The sequence below is a fragment of the Chanodichthys erythropterus genome, chromosome 18, assembly GCF_024489055.1.
Source record: "Chanodichthys erythropterus isolate Z2021 chromosome 18, ASM2448905v1, whole genome shotgun sequence".
NCBI classification, from domain to species: domain Eukaryota; kingdom Metazoa; phylum Chordata; class Actinopteri; order Cypriniformes; family Xenocyprididae; genus Chanodichthys; species Chanodichthys erythropterus.
This window is the reverse complement of record NC_090238.1, coordinates 31334868-31347417: the sequence shown is the minus strand read 5'-3', so window position 1 is coordinate 31347417 and position 12550 is coordinate 31334868. Positions and strand designations below refer to the sequence as shown.

General features: G+C 39.5%; 1 protein-coding gene across 1 annotated transcript in view; it reads right to left on the bottom strand.

Moving 5' to 3' along the window:
- insyn2ab (inhibitory synaptic factor 2Ab) overlaps nucleotides 1–4626 on the bottom strand; it is a 32255-nt gene extending 27629 nt beyond the window's left edge. Inside the window, exon 1 of the mRNA XM_067368322.1 lies at nucleotides 3539–4626. Coding sequence (XP_067224423.1) covers nucleotides 3539–4626 — 1088 coding nt within the window. The remainder of the gene's footprint in view (nucleotides 1–3538) is intronic.
- Nucleotides 4627–12550: the final 7924 nt, after the last annotated feature.

Sequence of the window (12550 nt, the reverse complement as noted above, 5' to 3'; positions counted from 1 at the left end):
CTCTTATAAATCGTGTTACCATTGACATGCATTATCCGACTGACAGACGGCAACGTTTGGAGTTAAAAATCATCATTTGTGTTCTACTGAAGAAACAAAGTCATCTACATCTTGGATGCCCTGGGGGTAAGCAGATAAACATCAAATTTTCATTTTTGGGTGAACTATCCCTTTAATGAAAGTTCAAAACAGCATCAGAACAGCATTTAATTAAAACAGAAATCGTTTGTAACTATCTTTGCATAATAAAAGAATTCATTTCATTAAAAAAATAATAAAAATCTTACTGACCTCAAACTTTTAGACGGTAGTGTATAAAAAAAAAAAAAAAAAAATGCCTAACGTTCCTTTTGGACGTCTACCAGGGATTAAAAGCTGCTAATATCTCCTGAAACCCCTCTTATCGACCCTTACTAAATAACTCGTCACATCCTGTCGGCCAACAGCTGAGGCAGGCACTTCTAAAGCTTCTAGCATCCCAACCAGAAGAGACGTCCACTTAATGGAGGGGCATTATTAAACATGAGGAGCACTGATTGTATCGAGCTCATGCCGTCACAGGCGGCAGAGAGAAAGTGAGGTTGGCTCTGTGCCTGTGGAGCATCAGGTATTAGGAAATGCAGGACGACATCTGACATTGAAGTGTCCCTGTTTTGCGCCGCAAGTGGCTTTCAACGGGCACCAAAGAATCTTTTTAACACATTTGCTTCCCATATTCCAATTTCAACAGTCACCACACAATGCATAACCCTGAATTTTTGGCACTCATGAAAGATGCTGACATGGAAATGGAGCTGAAGTGCATTTAAAAGCTTTAAACAGTTGTTATAAATGATGTTCTTGTTCCTCACAGTGCCGGTTTATACCTGTGCGGCACTGACACCATAAATGCAGCGAAATTAAAATATTCAAGCTGCTGAAATTGAATACATATTCCCTGCTGACTTCACACCTGCCTTTCATTCATAAATCAGGTATGACGGATCATTTTAGAAATCCTTTGTTTTTTACGAGTGACCTTGTCTGCTAAATGAAGTATAGTGCAATGCGAGAGAAGCTTCAGCACTTTTTCCAAACAAACATTATTCTTCAAGATTTGTGAACAGTGACTAATACAGCCAATGACTTGACAATTCAATAAGCCCCACCCCCCCTTTGCTACTGTTGCTTAAAGGTGCCATCGAATGTTTTTTTACAAGATGTAATATAAGTCTAAGGTGTCCCCTGAATGTGTCTGAAGTTTCAGCTCAAAATACCCCATACATTTTTTTAATTAATTTTTTTTAACTGCCTATTTTGGGGCATCATTAAATATGAGCCGATTTATGCTGCTGCCCCTTTAATTCTCGTGCTCTCCGCCCACAGACCTCACGCTTGCCTTAAACAGTGCATAAACAAAGTTTACACAGCTAATATAACCCTCAAAATGGATCTTTACAAAGTGTTCGTCATGCATGCGGCATGTGTTCGTCGTATCATGTGAGTATTGTATACTGTTATATTGTTTACATTGGATTCTGAATGAATTTGAGGCTGTGCTCCGTGGCTAACGGCTAATGCTACACTGTTGGAGAGATTTATAAAGAATGAAGTTGTGTTTATGAATTATACAGACTGCAAGTGTTTAAAAATGAAAATAACGACGGCTCTTGTCTCCGTGAATACAGTAAGAAACGATGGTAACTTTAACCACATTTAACAGTACATTAGCAACATGCTAATGAAACATTTAGAAAGACAGTTTACAAATATCACTAAAAATATCATGATATCATGGATCTTGTCAGTTATTATTGCTCCATCTGCCATTTTTCGCTATTGTCCTTGCTTGCTTACCTAGTCTGATGATTCAGCTGTGCACATCCAGACATTCTGCCCTTGTCTAATGCCTTTCATAACGTTGGGAACATGGGCTGGCATATGCAAATATTGGGGGCGTACACCCCGACTGTTATGTAACAGTCGGTGTTATGTTGAGATTCGCCTGTTTTTCAGAGGTCTTTTAAACAAATGAGATTTATATAAGGAGGAGGAAACCATGGAGTTTGAGACTCACTGTATGTCATTTCCATGTACTGAACTCTTGTTATTCAACTATGCCAAGATAAATTCAATTTTTAATTCGAGGGCACCTTTAACAAAACATCTTATAGGAATGACCTGGATTTGTGTGAACAATGTTATTGTTAGAAACATGTGCTTGTAAAGTGGTAACATTTGATTAGATGTAATACTTAAAGGGATAGTTCACACCAAAATGAAAATTCTGTCATCATTTACTAACCCTCAATGTCAGAATGTCAGTAACAAACAGTTGATGGGCCTCACTGACTTCCATAGTATTTTTTTTTTCTAAAGTAAATGGGGCCCATCGACTGTTTGGTATCAATATCTTCTTTTGTGTTCCACAGAAGAAAAAAAATTCATATAGGTTTGGAACAACTTGAGGGTGAGTAAATAATGACAGAATTTTCATTTTTGGGTGAACTATCCCTTTAAATGTGTTGGAATGATTTGTGACATTGCATTTTCCCTCTAAAGAAAATGTTAAATATTGCAGTACTGGGATTAAAAACTGCAAAGACTGCAAATCAGAATGGAGGGAAATGCTTCACAATCAACTGAAAAGCATCATTTGAATGCAATTACAGGTGATAACATTAGTGTAAGTGAACAGAACTGTTTCTAACATTTCCTCAACACACTCACTATGATACTGTGAATCCTAGCAACACTACAATGAACTGAAACAAAATTATGACGTTACGATTAATTAATCCCAGAGCAAATGTCAGTGTTCTTACTGAAGTTCAACATGTTCATTCAGGAAAGCGTGTTACTGTTTAATTCACTTGTCAAGGTTTATTTAATGATTTGGATAAGGACAAAAACCCCCCTCTGGATACCTTGTGTCACTATTATAACTGACCCAATTTATTTGAAAATTTCCAAAACAATTGCATTTAGAACTATTCAAACATATAAATGCTCAATATAAAGTGAAAAGTGTCAATAACAGATGTTACACCTGTAACACCAGGCTAAAAGGAATATTGCAGGTTATTTTATTTTATGGACCACGTTTGTGGAGCCCTGTTTATTAGTCTTCAGTTTAAATCAGCATGAAATTAAAATTCACCCTATTTATTTTCTAAATTCATGTTATTGATCTTACTGTGAAAAGTTTGTCGATGCATAAACACCGCCCCTTTCTTGCAAATTGATTGCAAGTTTGCATTCAGTTCGTCCTCCATCCAAACATAACCAATGAATTCTATAATCAATTTCTTTAGGATGTACGTCACAACATAGAAGAAAAGATTTGTTGATAATTACATTACATTACATTTCTTATTTCATGGCGGAAACAAGCTTCCATACGAGTTACTTACACTTTTGAAACCGTGTCACAGATGTATATTGTAAACACTTGCATGTGATACTGCCTTTTCACATTGAGAAAACAAGCCTGAAACACAAAAACTGCACAAATACAGTTGATGAATAGTAAATGTGTTACATAAAGACTATGACTCACCCCTCTCGCTGTGCTTCTCCTCTTTCCAGTTCCTGAATGACCCCCAGCAGCACTTTGATAGTTTCTTGACTGGAGCTGATCAGAGCCTCCATGGCTTGAAGCCTGGCTTTCGCATTCCCATCGGCCCCAGGGAGAGCGATCATCTGCCCCCTTGTGCCCTGCCTGGTCTCTGCGGTGCCCGAGTTTTGGCCACTGTGACAGTGGGCCTGTATGTGGGCCTGGGAAGCACAGCTCGCCGAATGAGGCAAAGCCTGAGACCGCGCCTGCAATCCGTTCAGCTGCGCCGTGTCTTTTTTGCGTTTGCAGCTCCCTGAGGGACTCTCCAGGCATTCCACTTGTGTCAAAGACGTCCACGCAATAGGGCCGGAAATCTTTGAACAGTCACCCCTGACCTGCAGAGGTTGTGTCGGCGTGGTCGAGGAGGCACAGTTGGGCTGCTGGCCTGCCCCTGCCTCGCTCTCACTGGGTAATCCTTTGTGCTTGGCCCCACTCCCTGGGACATTGGCGTCTTTCCTCGAGTCTGACTGATCCAAACCCGTATCTGATGGATCGGGGCAGAGTTTTCCATCCGAGCAGTCTGGCCCGGCGCATAAGTCTTTTGCATCGCTGCACTGCGGCGTAGTGTGGAGCAACACTCGGGTCTGCTGCACCCGCCCGTCACACCTTGCCGCTCGCTCCCCACCCTTCACGTCGCTCAGAAAGCCATTGTTTTGATCCGGGTATTTCTCCACCAGAGCGGTGTGTTTGATAACATTTCCCTTCTTGCGCTCGAAGGGGAAAGTCTGGTAGCGCTTTTTCAAGTCAGGCGAGGTTTGCACACCCGTGCTCTTGGTGACATTCGGGATGGAACGGCGTGCCGGCATGGTCATGTACCTCCGGTGGATGACCTTGCAGGAAACAGAGCGGTCCCTGGCACCTCGGTGGGCGGCCTCATTCTGCGCCTCGCAGATGTCTTTAAAACGCACCTGGAGGGCTTTGTTTCGCTTGCGTACCGCGTCTGTTCCGCCTCGGTCCAACGAAGGCCCGCCAGACTCCGAGTCAGACTCTGAGCTTGACAGAGTGCAGCGTCCTGCCTCCTTACTGACCATAACTCCTGCAAGAGAGAGGAAGAAGAATGAGGGACGGCAAAAGCGTTTACAGTTAATAAAATGGCAGTGATTGCAGCTCAAGCACAGATGGCCTAGTTTTCTCTTTTCTTCAGCGCACAACATCCTGGCAGTCAAAGCTTGTTTCTTTTTTGTGTGCGTCTGTATTTTGTTTAGCGGTGGAAGTCACAGCTGACATGGAGCGACCTGCATTCAGGCTCTCTCATTACACTAAGGCTTCATCTCTCTAATGAGGCTGCCAGTACATGGGAGATGGGGGTAAAGCACTGCTAGAGAGATGAACACGGCCTTTGAGTCATTAGATATGAAATATAACTCAACACTTGATGGCAAATACAGACACACAAGAAAACATGACACCTGAATTATGAGGAACAAGTGTAAATACATCAGCAATCGAAGATGTGTGCGGAAGCGCAGAAAAAGAGTGATGTACACGAGTATTCACTGTTGGCACTTTTCTAGCAATTTGGACGAGAATAAGTTATTCATGTACAAAGCTAATAGATGGTGTGTGTGTTAAAAAAATGCTTTAACAGTTGGTGGACCGTGAATAATTTGAAAAGGTGTTATATGTGGTTTTGCATTACAGTGGTGTTCTGGGGCATTGCTAGGTGGTTGCGAAGGTGTTAGGGGTGGTTTCTGGTGGTTGCTTGCTAGTCCAAATCAAACATTATGCACTCCCCTAAGTGATATTCAGGGGTCGGTTGCACCACTTGTGTGAGAGTTATTTAACCTAGCAAAAATAGCCACTAGGTTAAAGATTGCTTACTACTAAATATTTGAAAGTTGCACCATTAAACTTTGAAAGGAAAAAGGTTAAACATAACCCTTCGTATACAATAAATAAATACTGAAGTCTACAACCAGGAGTTACAGTTGGATTAAAATGGCAGAGCAATTGGATCACATCAATAGGCTCATGTTTTCCGTGACAGACTTCAATGCTTTAGACATACATGGTGTTGACATTTATACTCATTTATATTTTAAGAGCAAGAACATAATGCAAATAAATGACATCTTAGCGGGTCTCCAGCACAAAAAATATAAATTAAAAGAACATAATTTTTATTTACTATGTGTATATACGCATGCAGAGGGTATAATTGTAGGGTATAAAGGGTATAATGAGTGAGCTGTACACAGTCCACCATCTTTATCTCCTCGCCAGAGCATTTAACAGCAGCATTCAAGTAAGAAATGTATTCTTATTAAAGCTACTGAAGTTATTCAAGCAAGAGCAGTGAGTGATTGTCTGTTTTCCTTTTGTTGTTTGCTTAATATTAACAGCATGTACAGCAGTAGATACTGTATATTACGCTGCTGTCATTTTAATACACAGATATAATATACACGTGATTTCTTTCCCAGTTTAGGTGCAATAACACGTGAAAGAGAAAGCAGTTTAATACTCACAGGATGCGCCGTCTGACAGTCAGCTTTCTATGTGCGTGCTTTGGATGCGTGCGTTCAGAATACCATATAATCAAAAGTTTAAATTGATGTTGCTTTAAAACGCATGCAAATAATAACTTTCATGAAGACGAAGAACTGCAAAATTATGTGAGGGTGACCACAATAGACATGATAATCAAAACCAAACAGATATTTTGTTAATTTCTGGCAGAAAATCTGAGGCAGGAGTTGCACAGACTCCTGCCCTCTTCTGGAAAGCATGGCGGGGAGCAGCAGCTCATTTGCATTTAATGATACATGCACGAAATCAGCTTGTTTTTTCTTCCATTCAAAAATAGGCATATAAACATGGTATAATAAATGATCTGTGGGGTATTTTGAGCTGAAACTTCACAGACACATTCACAGACACACTGAAACTTATACTACATCTTGTAAAAATGGCCATAATACCTCAGTTACATACCTCAGTTTAAATAGATTTTTGTGTGAGGTGTGGGTTTCAGGGATGTTTAGATAACTATTAAAGAGTTAAGAGTATTTTTAAAAAAAAAATTAACCTATTATCTGTTTAAATGTTTCAGTTTTTTTTTTTCATATTATAATAATATAATAGTAAAACAAATTGAAGCAAACTGATATAAGATATCAGTTTAAATAGAGTTAGAACCTATATAATATATCAGTTTAAATACTTAAATTATTTTTATATTTTGTTATGTTATATTGTAAGCCTAATAAAGCCTTGCCATTAAAAAGTTTGAAACCCCCTGATATAGAAAATCTTGGAAATTCAACAAACATTTAATTTTGATGGTTTAATGCTGTCTATTGCTAATAATTGACTTTACAAAAACACATTACGGTTTCCATCTCAGTGTAACTGCTCATTTTATTATTATAAAGGATTGAACTGTCCTGTGGGAGATTTAAAAAAAAAAAAAAAATAGCATTACTTGGTAAAGACTGGTACAGTTAACAGCACAAAAAAAAAATAACCTAAAATCTGCTTAATTTAGTGACTGAACTGCTTGTTTTCGAAAATGCTTCAATATATCACTAAGTTACATCAAGGGTCAAATAAAATAGAAATGGCACATTAAAGTTAAAAGTTACAATTGCATGATGAAACCATTTTTGTGTGTTTACATACACGGTACAGGTCTGATATAAAAATGTTTTTGCTCAGGTGGCCAAAAATGTCCACTCAATAGAGAAAAGTTTTGAACATTGGCCACTGGCTGAGCTATACGGAGTAAAATAAATGTCTCAGCATGTAGATAAATATAATGCCAAGACTATTTCATTCTGTATCATATTCATTTCACTCAGCTGTGGTCCATCATTTACTATTAGTCATTGCAATGTCTGGCAGGCTCAGTAACAGGGAAGAATACAAATGGACACCTTGTCATCTGTCAGGCAGCAGCAGTGTCTTTCGGTGTCTGATTTTCACTCCGTAAGCTTATCTGACTCGACAGTGATGACACTCATCCTCCTGGAGTCATTGAACTGCCCCCTCTAACGATTCAATCAGCATCTCAAAATAATGAGCTTGGTGACCTGTCAATTTTTGGAGCTAATATGGCGGGTACTTTCAGCCAGGCTGTTGAATATTATGGCAGTGTTTATTTATATTTTAGTTTTAAACTTAAAAAAAAGTTTATCGTAATGTAACAGGGTTATTGTCGTTAACTAAATCTAAAACTAACTATTCAAATATTTTTTGTTAATTAAAATAATTTACACACACACACACACACGCACACACACACACACACACACACACACACACACATACTCACAATGAAAAATGAAGTTTAAGTTGAAACACTAAAAACATGCAAATAAATACAATCTAACTAAAACTGAAATAAAAAAAATTAAACTAAAATAATAATAATAATAATAATGAAAAAAGCACAAAAATTACTAAAATAAACTAATTATGTCTAAAATTATAAGTGAAAATATAAAAATAAAAGCTAATTCAAACTATTAATAAAACTCAAAAAACTGCTCAAAAAAAATTAAAGGAACACTTTGAAAACATCAGATCTCAATAGGGAAAAATATCATGCTGGATATCTTTACTGATATCGATAGGTAATGTGTTAGGAATTAAAGGATGCCACATTGTTTGATGGAAATGGAAATTATCAACCTACAGAGGACTGAATTCAAAGACGCCCTGAAAATCAAAGTGAAAAAATGATGCAGCAGCAGGCTAGTCCATTTTGCTGAAATTTCATTGCAGCAACTCAAAATGGTACTCAGTAGTTTATATGGCCCCCATGTGCTTGTATGCATGCCTGACAACGTCGAGGCATGCTCCTAATGAGACAGGGAATCACTAAGCTCCTGGACAGTCTGAGGTGCAACCTGATGGCATCGGATGGACTGAAACATAATGTCCCAGAGATGTTCTATTGGATTTAGGTCAGGCGAGCGTGGGGGCCATTCAATGGTATTAATTCCTTCATCCTCCAGGAACTGCCTGCATACTCTCGCCACATGAGGCCGGGCATTGTCATGCACCAGGAGGAACCCAGAACCCACTGCACCAGTGTAGGGTCTGACAATGGGTCCAAGGATTTCATCCCGATACCTAATGGCAGTCAGGGTGCCATTATCTAGCCTGTAGAGGTCTATGCATCCCTCCATGAATATGCCTCCCTAGACCATCACTGACCCACCACCAAACCAGTCATTCTGAATGATGTTACAGGCAGCATAATGTTCTCCGCGGCTTCTCCAGACCCATTCACATCTGTCACATGTGCTCAGGGTGAACCTGCTCTCATCTGTGAAAAGCACAGGGTGCCAGTGACGGACCTGCCAATTCTGGTGTTCAATGGCAAATGCCAATCAAGCTCCACGTACCAGACAGAAAGCACAGGGCCCACTAGAGGAAGTGAAGCCCTTTGGTCAGAGACATTCACACTAGTGGCCTGCTGGAGGTCATTTTGTAGGGCTCTGGTAGTGTTCATCCTCTTCCTCCTTGCAAAAAGGAGCAGATACCAGTCCTGCTGATGGACCTTCTACAGCACTGTCCAGTTCTCCTAGGGTAACTGCCTGTCTCCTGGAATCTCCTCCATGCTCTTGAGACTGTGCTGGGAGACACAGCAAACCTGGCAATGGCATGTATTGATGGACTGTTGGACTGCCTGTGCAACCTCTGTAGGGTCCAGGTATCACCTCATGCTACCAGTGGAGGCACTGACTACGGCTGCACAGTTAATCGAATTTCTAATCGTGATTGAACGATTACAAAATTGTGGCATCTGGAAAACAGTGATAGGTGGACCTCTCAACTATACAGTAAGGAGAAAATCCAGGGTAACTTTGAGCAGACCAAGCAAAACATGATTATGTATTTCTGCTAAGCTAGTGACATTGGGCATCAACCACATGGCAAAAGCTAACACTTTTTCATAAGCTGTCTACTTTCTTTGTATTACAGTTCTATCTAATAACGTATTAGACAGGACTATTAAACAAATCGCAAACTAATGAAGACTGAGAATGTGAGCACAGTGTGCTCAGGATCTGTCTGAACTGTTCTCAGCGGCATCAAAATAAAAGTAATGACAACAAGCGCAGTTTACGTCACTTCAAGCCCCAGGGGAACATTAGTTCTCAGGGAACCACACTGGTGGCAAAAGCCCCAATTATTATACCATGCATATGTTGACTATTATTATTATTTAAAAGAAACCAAACCAATATATTAGTTGACATTTGAGGTTAAATGCTATAGAAAAACAATAATAATAAAAAAAAAAAAAAATGTGTTATCAGATTGTTTTTTTATTTTTATACTAAAATATGGCATGCAGTGGCTTCAAACAATGGTATAAAGCTATTCAGTACATCATTCAATGTAAATTGTGATAATTGTAATTAATAATCGCAATTACATTTTCAAGGGAATAATTGACAATTATGATTTTTGTCATAATGGTGCAGCCAATACACTGACCCTAGCCAAATGCAAAACTACTGAAAAACAGTCAGAAAAGATGAGTAGGGAAAAAATGCCAGTGGCCTCTACCTATAAATTCCAGAACACACCAAGCCGACGGCAACGAACTAGTGGCGACGAAAGCAGACTGCGGGGTTGGCTAACGTCAGCAGTGTCTGTGTCCAAAGTTGTCCTGACACACCAAACCAACGCTAAACAGCCAACAGCCAAGTAGCACGTCCGTTCTGCGACCGGTGGTCCGACGAGCTCCTATGGCGATTCAACATTTTGAATCGGCCGAAAAAAAGCTGACGAGGACCAACTTCAGCCGACGGTGCAGAACACACTGAGAAAACTTAGTCGGCAGACGAAGAAAAACTGCCCAACAGCCAACCGTAGAGTTGGTGTGTTCCTGCCTTAAAACCATTCCTGTTTTGGGGGTTGTCTCATCTAGTGCACCTGTTGTTAATTTCATTAATACCAAAGCAGCTGAAACTGATTAACAACCCCCTCTGCTACTTAACAGACCAGATCAATATCCCAGGAGTTTAACTGACTTGATGCTATTCTCTGATTAGAAAGTGTTTCTTTATTTCTTTTGAGCAGAGTATAATATCGCTGTTACATAAAAGTGATGAACCATACTGCTAAATGATATACAGTGAATTCAAAAGGCAAACATTTCTGGCTTGGTATCAGAGGTTGTGTGCATGTCAATGAAGCCATTTGTCATTTTAGGCCTCAGAAGAGTGGTCACTCCCCCTCGATGTGCACTTTCGCAGAGCCCGCTGAGGTGTGGACTTCATGGCGGACTATTACCCAGCAGGCCATGTGGCAGACCAAGAGGAGTGATGCAGGTGCCATTTGGTACAGGGCCAAAAAAGGTTTTGTAAAACTATGTTTTTTTCCCCATATGAATGCCTTTTATACATACAATCACTTGTCAGAGTTGTATTGTCTTGCACATGCCAAAACCTTGAGATCCCTCATAGCATCATCTGTAGTCCCACCAATCTCTGATTTATAGCACCATCTGTCCTTAAACAGATGGCGATGGCTGATTGATTCATTGATTCTGTAATTTAATTAAATCCACATGGTAGTGGCTCACCTGCGTGTCTCATAAGTGCCAACTGAATCGCGATTATGATTAGGACTGAAAATAATCTTTGGGTCATTTGTCACTACTCACTGTGGTGTTCAGGGAAATGTTTTTGAAATATCCTGGGAAGGATTTCAAAGCCACATAGAGGCAATTATTAAAACTGTAATGGTGGACACTTGTGTAACTGATTCTGTTTACTCTTGTGAAAGGTATTAATGGTCGATACCAGAGGGCCCAGAAACACTTCAGTGTTAGAGTTTCTTGATGACAGCAATTACCGTCATCATTACTGTCATCATCAATAATTTGCAGTGAATAATTCTCCTCTCGAAGGGCACTCGGGCAAAAATACCTTGACATTAAACAGATAGAGACTGAAAATGAACAATCTCTCATCATTTTGGCTACGTTCACACTGTGAGCCTTAGTGCTTAATTCCGATTTATTGCTCAGATCACATTGTTGCTTTAAATGTGGCCAATATCAGATTCCAGTGTGAACAGATTATGGTCCTGAACTGACCTGCATGCGCAAAAGTACGATAAAAAGACGTCAAGCAGCATGCTGGTTATAAACACACAGGACATTAGAGTAAGTGAGTACGTGTTTCTTTATTGTGTGATCTGCCATAGAAGCCAACGGAAATTTATGCACAGGCACTATAAAAGACGAGGATGTGAAGAGTTTTTAAACGTTTGAGGTTTAGCTTGTATATAGAGCACTGTAATACTTCTATTCTGACATTAGTGCCCTTCCGCCTTTTGCAACTTTGGGTATGCATTTAGTAGCACATATGGAAGTGGCTCAAACCATAACTGAAAAGATCAGATTCAGTGTGTGGTTTGTGCTCTTCACTGTCATGACAAAAACACCACTGAGTCACTCACATATGAGAAAAGAAAAAAAAAAAAAATCAGATTTGGGCCACATTTACGTGCAGTCTAAATGTAGCCTTACTCACCCTGGTTATTCTTTTCCAGCCAATTACAATGAATGAAGCTTCAAAAAAGGACCCAAAAGCTCCATAAAATTATCATAAACGTAGTTCATATGAACATGAATGGAGTAGTAATTCACTGACATTATACGACATCCGTTCTTGCTCTTCTTGGAGTGTTCATGAGAAAAGTGATGTCCAATTTAGGAAAGTATTATTATTTTAAATCTTTTCATTTCACGAAAGCCATCTAAATGATTCATTAACAAACCAGACTGATCTGATTCTCAAGTTCAAAGATTATCAGTGAAACTACTCAAATCAGTCTGTCAGCCACGCAAAGCTATCATATTGACTTCAGAAGACTTGATATACAGTGCACCAGTCATATAGATGACTTTTATGGTGTTTTTGCAACCTTTTTGAAGGTTAAAACAGCCTCATTTGCCATTCACTGTAATTGGAAAAGAACAACTTAAAC